The sequence below is a fragment of the Trichechus manatus genome, unplaced genomic scaffold (genome assembly GCF_000243295.1).
Source record: "Trichechus manatus latirostris isolate Lorelei unplaced genomic scaffold, TriManLat1.0 scaffold00003, whole genome shotgun sequence".
Classification (NCBI taxonomy): Eukaryota; Metazoa; Chordata; class Mammalia; order Sirenia; family Trichechidae; genus Trichechus; species Trichechus manatus.
In genome coordinates this window covers 26,609,581-26,625,788 of record NW_004443939.1, presented here as the reverse complement: position 1 = coordinate 26,625,788, position 16,208 = coordinate 26,609,581, and the positions used below count along the sequence as shown (strand labels likewise).

General features: G+C 34.7%; 1 protein-coding gene across 6 annotated transcripts in view; it reads left to right on the top strand.

Annotated features, from left to right (window-relative positions):
- Positions 1-16,208, top strand: part of ZZZ3 (zinc finger ZZ-type containing 3) — a 135,446-nt gene that overhangs the window by 105,377 nt on the left and 13,861 nt on the right. For 5 of the 6 annotated variants that reach the window (XR_002824080.1, XM_012555536.2, XM_023731192.1 and 2 more), the window contains 5 exons: positions 9,229-9,367; positions 12,167-12,314; positions 12,402-12,517; positions 13,208-13,279; positions 14,313-14,414. Coding sequence is in view for 5 of the 6 variants with exons in the window: in XM_012555536.2 (XP_012410990.1) it covers positions 9,229-9,367; positions 12,167-12,314; positions 12,402-12,517; positions 13,208-13,279; positions 14,313-14,414 (577 nt within the window). In the remaining variant the exon portion in view is untranslated. The remainder of the gene's footprint in view (positions 1-9,228; positions 9,368-12,166; positions 12,315-12,401; positions 12,518-13,207; positions 13,280-14,312; positions 14,415-16,208) is intronic. The other variant, XM_023731200.1, reaches the window with a different exon arrangement.

Here is a 16,208-nt window from a genome sequence, read left to right as displayed (position 1 = left end):
GGACAGAGTAGAACTGCCCCATAGAGTTTCCAAGGAGTGGCTGGTGGATTTGAACTGCCAGCCTTTTGGTTAGCAGCTGAGCTCTTAACCACTGTGCCACCAGGGCTTCTTTGATTATTAGCCTTCTATAAATACATGCCTCCTGGTCTGTATATTTGAATGTTTCTTGAGGGTATACATACCTAGGTATAGGATGTCTGAGTCTTGGGGTATGTGCAACTTCAACCTTACCAATTAATTCTAAACTAAGATATTCTAGTCCACTCTGAGAGTGCTGTTTACTTTCTGTTCACTCTTATTCCTAAGGTGCAGCCCTTCATGATCCCCATGCAAAGCATAGGCTGGTTTCCCAAGACTTCACTCTTGGTAGGACCTAGGCTCCAGCTTTTGATCTCCTACCATTTTAAGCTGTCAGAAGTATTGCTCAGTCTCCCAGTCTCCTGTCTGGATTGTAAATTGCTGCAGAAGAATAGTACCCTCAAAACATCTGTTTATCTTTCTGGTTTCCATCTTCTCGTGAATCTTGGCCTGGTAGTACCTCATAATCTTAGCTGCTCAATGCCTTAAAATTTTTTAAATATGTTATCCAACTTATTATAGGTTGTCTTCAATGAAGGAATTGTTCTGAATTTGCCTAGTTTGCAATATCTGAAAGTGGAAATTTTTCCACTGAGTTTTTATTATTTTATATTATAATTTAGTTAAAATTAGTTTATATATTTTTTTATTCCTTTTCAAAGCTACATGCTAAGTTTTATAGTTTTCTATTCCCTGTAGATATTTTCAAGCTCATCTTTCATTTTTGTTTGTGTCTTGCTTCCTTGTGTGCTTGGTAATTTTTTAAAAAATATTGTATGTTAGGTGAAAGTTTACACAGCAAATTAGGTCCCCTGATGAACAATTTTTATATAGATTGTTAAGTGACATTGGTTACAATTTTCACAATACATCAGCATTCTCATTATTTCCATTCTATTTTATTTCCATTGATGATCTAGCTTCCCTTCCCCTCCTCATCTTCTCTTCTTTACTTTTGGGTAAATGTTGACCGTTTGGTCTCATATAGTCGATTGTTTAAGGGAGCCTGTTACCCACGAGTGTTATAAGCCAGTCTGTTACTTGACTGAAAGATGACTTCCAGAAATAGCTCCAGTTCCAAGTTCAAAGGGTATCTTTGGGCAATAGCCTCAGGGTTTCCTCAAGTCTCTGTCAGTCTGGTAGGTCTGGCCTTTTCTAGGAATTTGAACTTTGTTCTACATTTTTCTCCTATTTTATCCGGGACCTTCTATTGTGTCCCTGGTCAGAATGGTTGGTATTGGTAGCCAGACACCATCTAGTTCTTCTGGTCTTGGGATAGAACAGGCTGTGCATGGTTCATGTGGGCTGTTTAGTCCTGTGCACTAGTTCCTTCTTTAAGTCTTTGGTTTCCTTCATTCTCTTTTGATCCAGAGGAGTAGAGACCAGTAGTTTATGATGGATGGCTGCTCACAAGCTTTTAAGACCTCAGACACTACTCATCAAACTAGAACATTATCTTTATGAACTATGTTATCCTGGTTGACTAAGTTGTCCCACGAAACTATGGTCCTAAGCCTTTTAACCCAGTAAACCAATCCCGTGAGTTGTTTGGGTATGTCTAGGAAGTCTCTGTAACTGTGCCCCCACGTGCTTTACTGTATGGACAGATATATAGTACATGCAGCACACACAAGCATGTATATACATATGCCTACAGATACACTTATACATGTGTGTGCATTTACTCTCATATACTTTCCTATACACAGATATGCAATAATATCTACCTATATAACCACATACATGTTTTTTGGTTGTTATTAGTGTTGTTGCAAAATTGTATATGTTATAGCATTTACTGAAATTTTCCCTTTTTCTTGTGTACTTCTTAGTGTCTTCATTTACCTTGGTCAGTTTGTGCACACTTTACCCATGTTTGGTAGTGTGTTTCCCGTCACCAAAAATAACAAGTGTCTGCTATGGAGAAAGTGATTCCCCTTACCTCCCCCCTCTCCCCCCATAACCATCAAAGAACATTGCTTTGTGTGTGTGTATCTATTCTTGACTTTTTATAATAGTGGGATCATACAATATTTGTCCTTTTGTGTTTGACTTATTTCACTCAGCATAATGTCCTCCAGATTCATCCATGTTATGTTTCACAGACTCATTATTCTTTATAGTTGTGTGGTATTCCATTGTATGTATATACCACAGTTTGTTTAACCATTCATCTATTGATGGGCACTTAGGTTGTTTCCATCTTTTTGCTATTGTGAATAATGCTGCAGTGAACATAGGTGTGCACATGTCTATTTGTGTCACTGCTGTTACATCTCTGGATGTATACCTAGGAGTGGGATTGCTGGATCATAAGGTATTTATATTTTTAACTTTTTCAGGAAGCATCATCACGTTTTCCATACTTGTTTTGTAACACTTACAACCTCGCCAGCATTTGTTGTTTTCTGTTTTTTTGATCATTGCCCCTTTTGCAGGGGTGAGATGGTATCTCATTATAGTTTTGACTTACATCTCTTTAATAGCTAATGAGTGAGATCATTTCCTCATGTGTCTATTAGCTGCCTTAATGTCCTCTTTGGTGAAGTGACTGTTCATGTCCCTTGCCCATTGCCCATTTTTTGATAGAATAGTTTGTCTTTTTGTTGAGTTGTTGAAGTTTCCTGTGTATTTTAGAGATAAGACCCTTGTGAGATATGTTGTTGCCAAAGATTTTTTTCCCAGTCTGTTAGTTCTCTTTTTTACTCTTTTGGTAAAGTCTTTTGATGAGCATAAGTATTTAATTTTTAAGAGGTCCCAGTTGTCTAAGTTATCTTTTGTTGTTCATGCATTTTTAGTTGTATTTGATAGGTGATTTATGCTGAAAATTAGGTCCTCTAGTTTTGTCCCTGTGTTATCTTCCAGGAACTTTATAGTTTTAGCTTTAACATTTAGGTCTTTGAGCCATTTTGAGCTAGTTTTTGTGCATGGTGTGAGGTATGGATCCTATTTTATTTTTCTACAAATGAATATTCAGTTTTGCCAATACCATTTGTTAAAGAGACTGTTTCTTCCCCATTGAACGGACTTCTACACTTTTTGGAAGATTTTTGGAAGATCAGCTGTCTATAGATGCATGGATTTACTTTTGGATTCTCAATTCTGTTCCGTTGGTCTATGTGTCTGTCATTGACCCAGTACCAGGCTGTTTTGATTACTTTGGCTGTATAGTAAGTTTTGAGATCGAGAAGCTTGGTAATTTTTAATGTGAACTGTTCACTTTACTTGGAAAATTATTTATAGGTTATCTTTGAAGCCTAGGCTGAAGATGTATTCCTCCAGGGAAAATTGCATTTATTTTTGTGTGTACCTTTGGGGAAGGGGGCATATCAGTTCGGAGCCAATTGAAACTATAGTTATGGCTTGAGTTTCTTGGAGCTATCTAGGTATTATGATTTGGGGCAGTAAATATGTATAAGGACTGTCTTTTGGTAATACTTTAGCATTGAGATTTTTATCTGAGATACAGATGGTAGTGAAGGATGGGGTTCCAACTTGATGGGGAGAAGGTCTCCTATTATACTTCCTACCTTGATAATTTTGTCTTCTGTTCCCTGGCCATGTGAAGTCTAGAAAATTGAAGTCAAGCTTGCATGGTTCAGTACGAGCCCTCAAGGCAAAAGCAGCTTTGGGGCTTAATTTGCCTGTCCCAATTTATGCCTTCATTTAGATTTTGGTCTGTTAATAAGCCTTAGTATCTTTCTGGTTCTTCTGTGCTTTTAAAATAAACAAGAACATGGCTTTTATTTGCTTGTTTTTAATTCGTTAGCATTTTTCAGTATAGGGTTGATCTTGATACTAGTAAGACATTATCAGAAGCTGAGGTATTAGTTTCTGTCTTAACACAGAATATCATAAAAGGCTTTGTGATCTTCCTCCAAGTATTTCTAGATTTTATAGAAAGTGAGTGGGAAGTCATCTGTGAATAATTGAATTTGCAGTTCCCATAGAATCTTTGAGTGATGGAAGCCGTTCATAATGGAAGAAGAGAAAGTATCATATTATACAGTTTCTATTCCACCATATTCTACTCACATAAAAATAATTCCTGTAAAAATCATGTACATGTCTTAGTAAGCATAGTATTTTACCTAAATTAGAAATACTAGACTTGACTGAAATTATGGAGTAGTTAGAGTAAATTGAGGCATTTTTCCTCAAATTGTTTTAAAATGATGAATTACTAGGGAATTTTAGTGTTAAAATGCCCTGGTTGTTATTCTTCTAAGAATCAATCCACTTTACATAGTTTTGTCCTCTTGAGAAGGAAATTCAACATATATCTTACTCTTCCCTGTTTCTTTTTGTTCACCAGTGCGTATATGTATACATGTGGACTCACACACACACACACACACACACAAGTATAACGAATAGCTTCTTCATTTCTTAGTGTTTTTATTTAGGAAAATTAGAAAACTTAGAAAAATTAAAAGAATGGTATGATGAGCATCTGTATACCCTTCACTTAAATTCATCAGTTATTAACATTTTATAACATTTGTCACTCCCCTTGTACCTTTCCTCTCTTCCCTCTCTCCTCAATACTTTTCTAGTTGTTGAGCCATTTGAGAGTAAGTGTAGATATCATTTGTTGCCTTTATACTTTAGTATATATATGTCTCCTAAAAAAGGGACATTCTCCTATATATTCTTAAATACTGTTATCACACCCCAGCAATTTAACACTAATATAATAAAATGACTTAATCCACAGTCCATATTTAAATTTTTCCAGTTATCCCTCAAAATGTCCTGTATAGATGTTTTCCCTTCTGTGAGATCTAATCAAGATTACACGTGTCTCTTTTATCTAGAACAAGACTTGGCAGACTTTTTCTGAAAGGACTAGATAGTAAATATTTTAGACTTTCCAGGTCATATGGTTTCTGTTGTAACTACTGCATTCTGTCATTGTATCGTATCAAAAGATCGAAGGCAGCCATAGACGTTATGTAAACAAATGGGCATAGCTATATTCCAGTACAGCTCTATGAAAAAAGGCAAGCCATAGGTTGTAGACTCCAGATCTAGAATAACTTCCCATCTTTTTTGTCTTTAATGACTATTTCAAGAGTCTAGGCCAGTTTTTTTGTAGAAATGTACCCCAATCTAGATTTTTAAAAATATTTCGTCATTAGTTTTTTAAGATTGCAAATGTCATGTAATCCTAGAGTTGCTGTTACAATAGAAATGGAAATGTGATTCCTTGACAAAGATTCTGGTTCACTTGAAAATAAAATCTCCCTTCTTTTTTCTTCTGTCTCTCTCTCACTGCTACAGTGTATCTAATATTTCTGCCTAGAAATTGGATAATAAAATTTAACTTCTAGATCGTTAATTCCTTGATATTCTCTTTCAGACATCAGCATTTTTATCTATATAGTCTTTTATATAAATGTTTTTATATTCACAGAAGTGAATAAAGAATTCAAGAGGACTTGGATACTGAAAGGTAGTGAAAATAACTTAGATATAGTCTTGAAAGGTGTTTATATTTTAGCCAAATATAATTCTGTATTATAAAAGCTAAAGTTATCTTATTATATGTTGATGACATGAAACAAAAGTAAAATAAAGAATCCCTTGCCACAGGTAAGCTCACTATTCTTAGCATTGTGTATGGTTCAGCTTTGGAAATACACAACAGGTAATTTTGATAGATCTCGTATGAAGTTGTCCATGTGGGAAAACTAATTATACTTGCATCCTTGCAAAAATATGTAGAATTTTAAAAATTATTCTATTCTCTTAGTTTAGTGAGAAGCAAAAGTGAAAGTAGCATGTTTTTCTGGAATTAAAGAGCTTTAGGATTTCTAGTGCTTGAGTTTCTTTTAAATGTATGTATGAAGATCTGTGGTGATTGTGTGCTAACCTACCATCTTTTATTGATTTTGACTGAGAGGAGATTTTTATTCATATTGTGCCTATCACAATTTGATCTTGGTTTGAGCCTTTATATCCTATAAAGTGAGTTTATTTCCTGTTCATTAAGTAAAAACTGGAATCATATTCTTTTTGAGGCCTTCTTTTGTTGGCTAAATATTCTCAAGTCTTTAACTATTTTTCACATCCCAGCTGTACCATAAATACCTGGTATGATCTTGGCAAGTTAATTAATCTGTGCTTTGGTTTCCTTATCTATAAGATAAGGATAATGATACTACTTGTTGCATAGATTTATTGTGAGGATTGAGTTATTACACTTAAAATACAAGAATGCCTGGCATATAGTACACATTCAGTGTTAGAAGTTATTGCTATTACATAGTTATCCATCTGCTCTGTTTATGAACCTGTTCATCTCTTGCAAAGCTGAGCTGAATACAGTGGCAGGTATGATCTGACCAGCCCAGGAGTAGTAGAACGGTCACTTCTTTTGTTGTAGCTCTCCCCCACCCCATTAAGTTGGACAGAAGTTGAGTTTTTTTTTTTTTAAAAAATGATTATGGAGAATTTCAAACATACAAAAATTGTAGACAGACTAGTATAATGAACTTTCATATACCCACCAACCAGTCCCAACAACATGGCGAATTCTGTCCCGTTCACATTCCCATCCTGTTCCTTTTCTCCCCCTCTGGTGTAATTGTAGCTCCCCTGTTATACCTAAGCTCATGTGATTTATCATGGAAATTACTAAAGCTTTTAGAATAGTGCCCTGTTCTTTTAGTAAATAATTGTTGAATCAGTGAACAAATGAGTCTTGCCTTGGGTTGATGCCTAGATCAGATTCTGTAGTTTGCTTTTGGAGGTGGGATGAGTAGGTGGGTGAGATTGAAAATAGATTTGTCTGTATCATACTACTTTTTAAGTTTTTTAAATAATTCCTTCTATTTTTGCAAGATATATATATAAATCTTAGTGGTAAAATCTCTGAGTACTCTTGGAAATAATTCAGATTATCTGGGATAGAAGACTCGAATTTATTATTTTCATATAATCTTTCCACTTAAATTCTGGGATTTAAGTCTTTACCAATGTTTGTCCTAGGCCTTTCAATCTGATGATCATTTAATCTTGACAAAAGAGAAGCAAAATAGGTGTTGATGAGATATTCTTCCTCTTTCATTTCTATTGGAGTTATTTTTTTAGTCAGATTTATAGTGTAATAACTTACATACAGTAAGATTGTTATAGTTTATTGGTTTCAGATAGAGGCCTTTTCTCGCCACTCTCAGTTTGCTCCAGACATAACAAAGGACAACCAGCTTTGTTACCGACAGTAACATTTTTTGCAAACTTCAGCTCACTTTTTAATAACAGTCTTCTTACCTGTGCTGAGAATTTAGTAGACTTAGAATTCTTTTTGTATCAATGGTACAGAAGTGTGTAACCCATGATTAAAACAAGGTTGATCGTGTTACAGAAACACAACAAGTCTTTGGTTATTCAGCTGGAAGCAGTCAAGAGTATTGTAGAGAGGATCACTTCCAGCACCCAGCTTTACTACTGTCGCCTCCATATTTATCCTTTGTGAGCCTGCCTAGTAGAAACAGCCAGCAGAAGCAGAGTTTGTACACACCATACACCTCAAAGCAAAAGGAGTCTTAGTGAAAGTGAGCTTAGACTTAACTTCTGTAATTTATCCTGGAGTGACTTTTTCTACAGCCCTAGCTCTCCACATTTAGGGTTCTAACTTTTAAATGAAATGTCCCTAGCTTGAGAGGAGTCTAACCCTTCAGTGTTAATCAGTTTTCACCTTAATTATTAAACATCTCATCAGGGATTAGTTAACAAGGGACTTGAGAACAAGAATAAGATACGTGCTAGGCAGGGGCTTGAGAAAGTGTGCTGATAGTGAATGTTAATGTCACAATTACATTGTGGCTGTGAACCTCAAAATTGCATTGTTTCACCTTTGAAATTTCTCCTAGTACGCTGACTTCTGAACTTAAAGGATTCAGTATACTTTTTGATTGCACAGAGCATCCATTTATTTGTAATTCATTCAGAAATCCTTATTGAGCATCTATATGTTGGGAACTGTGTTGCAAACTGGATAAACAGTGAACAAAACAGATGTGTCTGCCATCGGGGAGTTTACAGTGTAGTGGAAAACAGAATGAGATTTGTTTGAAGCCACATAGAAAAATTGCTTTATGAATAATCACTTCTTCATGATTCCTTTTGCAAAGCGTATTTGAGCATTTATGGCTTTGGGTTAACAAGTTTCTATATGTGATAGACATTAGTCAGCAAGGCAAGACAATTTCATATAAAACATAAAAAAAGAGGGAATTAGTATGTATGTATCATGGTGAGATTTCACGATAATGACAAATAGATTTATGTAGGTGAAACTATATGCTATTTGCCAAATGGACCACTGCAGTCAGGGAAGTAAAAAAATATGTGAGACCTTTCCTCTCTATAAAGGCTCAATACCTAAGAATCGAACATTTATTTTAAATGCTAACTGAAAAAAAATTTGTTGAAGGAAAGTGAACCTCCTTTACACTAGGAGGTATAACAGAAAGAGCAAATGAAAGTCCTAAGACTTTAAAACCGTGTCTGAACTATGTGACAGTGTCTTGTGACTCTGGGCAAGAAAATGTGCTGCAGGTTGTTTATTCGTAGAGAATCTAAGAGAGAGGATGGATTTGATAATTCGTTCTGTTATTGTTGTGTGCCATTGAGTCAATTCCAACTCATAGCGACCCTACAGGACAGAGCAGAAATACCTGTAGGGTTTCCTAGGCTATAATCACCAGGTCTTGCTCCCATGCTAGTGTGTTGAAACTGCCTACTTTTCAGTTAGCAGTGGAGCACTTAACCATTGTGCCACCAGGGCTTATTGATCCCTCCTAGCACTAAACTTTTATGATTTAAAATAAAAAGACTTAGTTTCTTAATGACTGATTGTTGGGAAGTCCAGATGCTTTTTTTATTATTTGTATTCGTTCAGGTTCAAGAACTAGAAACTTAAAACGGGGGAAGAAGGCTTTGCTTTCTCTAACTGATATTTTCTGACTAGGTACTTCATAACTCAAGAAGACCTCATTTATTCCCAGTAATAATTTTACTAAACTCTTTCAGGTAACTTTAAAAAGACTGTGTGACTTAATAGTAGATCATGGCTTGAAGTCAGTTTTTATTAATTGTTATTACTAGATGATTTTAGTGAGATATTTTTCTCTGTCTCTGTAGTTATCAGAGACTGTTACAGACGATCGCTGTACTGGAGGCTCAGCGTTCTCAAGCAGTTCAAGACCTGGAAAGTTTAGGCAGACACCAGAGGGACGCGCTAAGAAATCCGATTGGATTTGTGGAAAAACTCCAGAAGAAGGTATACGTTGAACACTTTCTAAGATTTATTCAGATATATTTGGTAATAATTTAGAGAATTTGGTTTATTCTTTTTATATGGGTATATACTTTTTTAAAAGTTTAATTTTTTCCCCTTCTGTAGTTAGCCATGTTACTGAAGGCAAGTTACTGCCTTCTCCCAGGCCCACGGAACACACAATAAAATATACCAAAGGAAGAGGCTAAGAGCTTTTATAGGATATTTGTATAGGACCTTGATATCCTATTCCCTAGACATTTTCTTTTCTTTTATGGTTATCTTTCCCAGCTTAGGGTGTTTTCCCTCTTCTGCTTTCAGGACTTCAGGAGTAGTAAAGCTAAAAGAAAAAATACTTTATGATTTATTATCTGCAGTTGTTTCTGATTACTTTTAGAGATCAACATATTGAGATAGAAAACAATGGTGATAAAAAACAGAAAATCTATTTTAAGTGTCTTGTTGCAGTAGACAGAATCCATCAGGAAGAAGTATAAATTTTACTTAATTTTGAATGCCCCCGCACCTTTTTCTCTATGAAAAGTCCTCCTAATTATCTGTTTTTCTTAGAATAGAATTTGCATGTTAACCATTTAAAACTAATACAAGTTTTTATAGTAATTTTCTTGGTATGTAAATATTGAGTTGATCCAGATGTGCTATAGTAAGCCTCTCAAATTAGTGACTCACCAATTCCTTAATAAATTTGAGAGGCATAATATTTATCAGCATTATGTGAAAAGAGTAAAACTAAAACACTATGGAAAAGAATCCTCTTCTTTGCCTTTTAAAAGACTTGTCTTATATAATATGACAACTTTAGGATCTTTATAAGTTACCTGTTTTTAATGAATCACAGCAATGGTCTCCAGGTACTCAGAGGAGCAGCCCTGGGGACCTTATTTAGGTGTATTAATTTATTAATTTATTATTTGGATTTTTCTAGTGATATTATTTACTTGGCAAACATTTCTCTTCATGCTTTCAGAAAACACTGAATACTATAACAGATGTAGAATCTTATATATTAATTTGTTAAAACTTCTAAAATATTTAGAACCCTGTTGTACCTTCTCTGCTAAAATGGGCCCACTTAGGTGTTCACTGATTCTGCATTGCTGTTATTAACCAATTTGTTGGTGCAAAAAGATAAGCATGTCTCACTTATAATTGATTCAAATAAAACAGATGCTGTGAGAATAGTAGATACTAATAAAAAATTTATTAACCTTAATTTCATTTATGTGTCTGAGTAGGCAAAATGATGCACTTAGGCACATTTACTAGATTTGTAGGCAGTGGGTTGTTTGCTTATTCTCCATTTCTGGATTTAGTTTAGAACTGAATTTCCTTTTCCCTTCATCATAGAAACAGAGATATGTTATTGACCATCTTAAGAATTTTTTATAAAAATGTTCAGAAGTATATTAAATCTAGATTCTTTAATAACTATTGAAGACATATTTGTTGGCCAGAAATATTTCTACTGAATTTAATTCAAAAGTTTGATTCTTCATTTTACTGTGTTTACTCACACATACTTAATTTTCCTTTTTTCTTTAGGTTTACCATATTAGTTAAGTTGTTGACTTGTGATGTATTTGATTTAGTAGGCATCTAAAAACTCCCAATTGAAATTAATGAAATTTGTGGTATATATTGGTATGTAGAATGCAGGGAATATTTATGATTTGCTAGTTTTGTTTAATATTATCATTATTATTTTAAAAGACAGTATCCTCTAATTTTGAGAAAGTTGAGCCTTAGATTATGTGTTATTATTATCATGATGATGTAATATAAAGTAAAATAAGAATTACAGTTTTTTGTCACAAAATAGCTTTAGCTTGCCAGTTTCAAAATTTATAGTCTGATTCCCCCCCCCATTTCATTTGAAAATCTTTAAACACAGAAAAGTTGAAAGTGTTGTACAGTTAACACATATATCTACCAACGAGATTGTACAATTAACATTTTAGTGTATTTGCTTTATCATATATCTGTTAATCCTTCTATCCATCCATGATTCCATCTTAATTTTTGATGCGTTTCAAAGTTGCTGCCATCGTATATACTTCACACAAAACACTTCAACATGCATATCGTTAACTAAACTTCTTTTTTAAACTTTCTTTTTTTGAGAGTGAAATTTACATATGATGAGATTCACAAATCCTAATTGTACCATTCCATGAGTTTTGACAAATACATACACAGCTGTATAACTTGAATCCCTATCAAAAATATAGGTTATTATATAAGCTTGTTTTACTAATTATGACAATTAATGACTTCTCTAAGGATGGTTGGTAAAGTAACTGAATTCCAAATAAATTAAAGGTGTAATTTTCATTCTCAGAATGTCATAATTTTTTTATAAATGTGGTAAGGGCTTATGGATTCTGGAAATAATTATCATTTTATGCATAAGTCATGAACATGGGGGTACATTTCAGATGGATTCTCTGTATCAAGTCTCATCTCTTACAATCAAACACATTTCATATGCTGTTCTTAGAGATAAGTGTGTATGTTCTTTTGATATTTATGTTTAAAGTTATAATGCAGCTTTAGAACCCTGTCTAAATGTAGTGCCTGTGTTTTGCCAAATTCATTCTTCTTCTACTTGCTATCTTTGCCATTTTAATGTTTAGGCTGTATTATCGTAGCTATATTGACTGTTGGATTCAAACAGTTTATAGAAATGCCCAGCTGATTATTTGGTTTTGAAGTCAAAGGAAAATTTGACTGTAGTTGATTATTTCTTGAATTAATCAAGACATAACTTTTTTTTCCCCCCAGGCTGATATAGGGCTTCCATATCCACAGAGAGTTGTTCAGTTACCTGATATTTCATGGGACCAATATACTAATAGCCTTGGGAACTTTGAAAGAGAATTTAAAAACCGCAAAAGACATACTAGGAGAGTTAAATTAGTTTTTGATAAAGGTAAGAAATTGCATGATAAGAATTTTAAGTAGAGAAATGTCTGGCAGTGTCTTACTTTAATAATTCTGTACCTGGCCTTGTTTTTAGTAGGTTTACCTGCTAGACCAAAAAGTCCTTTAGATCCTAAGAAGGATGGGGAGTCCCTTTCATACTCTGTGTTGCCTTTGAGTGATGGTCCAGAAGGCTCAAACAGTCGTCCTCAGGTATGTACTATTCAGTGCTGGAGTAGGAAATTTTGAATTGTAGACAAAACTTTTTCACATTTTGCTGGTGTGTGTTCTTAAAATTAGTCTTTCACTGGAAGATAGTAGGGGCATGAACTTGGAAGTTCTGAGAAGCCTGGGTTGTAATCCCAACTTTACCACTTAATAGATGTAGAATTTTAGGATACTACTTAGGTTAAAGTCTCCAAACTGCACTTTCCTCTTATATAAAATGAAATTAATGTTACCTATGTTGTAGGATGTTGAGAGGATTGAATGAATAGTATATGCTATGTGTCTAGTACATTCTCTAACACCTATTAGTTACTCTAAAAACAATAGCTCTTAGTATATAGTAGAGTGTGGCTAAGACTTGAGTCCTGCCGTTCCCACTCTTAGATGAACCTCAGTAGGTGTGTTACTTTTCCATTCTGAACCCACATTTCCTTTTTTTTTTTTTAATGAAGTTACTGTCATCTATATCACAGGATTGCTGGGAAGATAAGACCAAATGAAACATAGGAATGTGAAAGCATTTTGTAACCAATAAAACATTTATACATTAAAAAAATAAATTTACTAAAATATTTTGAAATTAATAAAAAATTACACAATTTGTTTATTATTTGGCTATATCAAAGGGTAGTCTTTGTTATATTCTCTTTGACAAAAGCCTTGTTTTATACACAGATGATAAGAGGACGCCTGTGTGATGATACCAAACCTGAAACATTTAACCAGTTGTGGACTGTAGAAGAACAGGTAATAGATATTTCTAAATTGCATAGGTTAAGAAAGTAAAAACTTCTTAATATTAGAGTCAGTATTACGAGTAAAACACATATTGTTGTATGTAATCCCTCTTAACCATGGATTCCTCTTTTATAAATTTAAAATATTCAGACTTATTTCTATATAGATTTTTGCACACTTCAAGTATTTTAAATTTTGAAAATATATGAACTCCTGTTTGGGGATAATTTTTAAAGAAGGAACCCGGGTTTGGGGACGGCAGTAGGAAAAAGTAGTAAAAGAGATGGAATAGAGTGGATGTTTTTGTGGTGCAACTTTGGGAGAGAGAAAAACATGAGGTCAAGTAAATCTGAGCCTCAAAGTACGTTCTTGTTTTTGTTGTTGGGGGAACTGTTGGAGCCAGGTCAGAGTGTTCTGTTACATTCCGGCATATAGCTAGAATTGTTTCGGATGAGTTTTGAGACACGTTTCTGTAACCCAACAGCTATAATAAGCTAAGCAGTCTATAAAAGGCTTTAGGAAACCTTTATTTCAAGCATGCAGATTACTTTATGCCTCTAGGACTGTACGAGAACTTGGGAGGTAGGTCAGAATATTAAAATCAAATACTTGAATGGAGGACTGCACAAAGGAGGGAAAAACCTCGTTTAGTATTCTGTCTAAATCCAAATGAATTTATACATGTTTTTGTCAAAACTATAGGGGAGAGCCTAGACATTTCTAGCAAGCAAAGATGGTTAGTGGAAATCACTAAGATGTGTAAAATATCAGTTTATTTATTTTTTGTTTTAATGTGCTCTCTTTCTACTTAATGGAATAGAAAATCTTTTCATAGGTTTATTCTCTAATCTCATTTTACCTGTGAAGTCTTAATTTTCTAGCTAGAAATTTTCCTACCATGAGGATTTCCAGTTACCCTAATACTCAGAGTTGGGGAGGGGGGGAGTTGTACTTTGCAATGAAATTAAATGTATTTATGTAGAAACTCAGTATTTCAAATTGAATACTTACTTTCTTAAATGTGGTCTTTGGTTTGGCTTAGAAAAAGCTTGAACAGCTACTCCTGAAATACCCCCCTGAAGAAGTAGAATCACGGCGCTGGCAGAAGATTGCAGATGAACTGGGCAATAGGACAGCAAAACAGGTAATTGAGGAGATGGCACCAGATTGTTGGCATGTTCTTGATAGTTTTATTAATTTTTTTTAAATAATGAAGTCTGTACAGCTGACATCAGCAGGTTTGCCACATCACTTTCAACTACTGAGTGCCATAGTATGCAGTTTTTTCTTATTAGGATTGTATATTTTTGTGTTCATTTAAGAAACAAGTAGAGAATTCTGCTTAGGATCATTATTAAACACTAAAAAATCAAAATATAATGTGCTTACCCACCACATGATCTGGCAGCTATGCCAGTGGTATTTCAAATACTAGCAGGGTCACCCATGAAGGATAGGTTTCAGCGTAGCTTCCGGACTAAGACAGACTAGGAAGAAGGACCTGATGATCTACTTATAAAAAAATTGGCCAGTGAAAACGTTATGAACAGCAACAGAACATTGTCTGATATAGTGCCGGAAGATGAGTCCCCCAGGTTGGAAGGCACTCAAAACACATCTGGGGAAAAGCTGTCTCCTCAAAGTAGAGGTGACTGTAATGATGTAGATGGAGTCAAACTTTCAGGACCTTCATTTGCTGAGGTGGCATGATTCAAAATGAGAAGAAACAGCTGCAAACATCCATTAATAAGCTGAATGTGGAATGTACGAAGTATGACTCTAGGAAAATTGGAAGTTGTCAAAAATAATGGAATGCATAAAGATCAATATCCTAGACATTAATGAGCTGAAATGGACTGGTATTGACCATTTTGAATGAGATAATCATATGGTCTACTATGCCGGAAATGACAAATTGAAGAGGAATGGTGGGTGTCTCGTTCATCATCAAAAAGAGCATTTCAGGATCTATCCTGAAGTACAATGCTACCAGTGATTGGATAATGTCCGTACACCTACAAGGGATACCAGTTAATACAACTATTATTCAAATTTACATACCAACTACTAATGCCAAAGATGAGGAAATTGAAGATTTTTTACCAGCTTCTGCAGTCTGAAACTGATCAAACATGCAGTCAAGATGCATTGATAATTACTGGTGATTGGAATGCAAAAGCTGGAAACAAAGAAGAAGGATTGGTAGTTAGAAAATAATGGCATTGGTAATAAAAACAAAGCCAGAGATCACATGATAGAACTTGGCAAGATCAACGACTTAATTCATTGCAAATAGTTTTTTCCAACAACATAAACAGCGACTGTACACGTGGACCTCGCGGAATACAAGGAATCAAATTGATTCCATCTGGGAAAAGAGAATGGAGAAGCTCACTCTCATCAGTTAGAACAAGGCCAGGGGCCAACTGCAGAACAGACCACAAGTTGCTTATATGCAAGTTCAAGTTGAAGCTGAAGACAGTTAAAACAAATCCACAAGAGCCAAAGTACGACCTTGAATATATCCCACCTGAATTTAGAGACCTTCACAAGAATAGATTTGACACATTCAGCACCAATGACTGAAGGCCAGACAAGTTGTGGGATGACATCAAAGACATGTGAAGAAAGCAAACGGTCATTAAAAAGAAAAGAAGGAAAAGACCAAAATGGATGTCAGAAGAGACTTTGAAACTTGCTCTAGAATGTACAGTAGCTAAAGCAAATGGAAGAAATGATGAAGTAAAAGAGTTGAACAGAAGATTTCAAAGAGCGACTCGAGAAGACAGAGTAAAGTATTATAATGAACTGTGCAAAGACTTGGAGTTAGAAAACCAAAAGGGAAGAACATGCTTGGCATTTTTCAAGCTGAAAGAACTAAAGAAAAATTCAAGCTTTGAGTTGCAATATTGAAGGATTCTATGGACAAAATATTGAA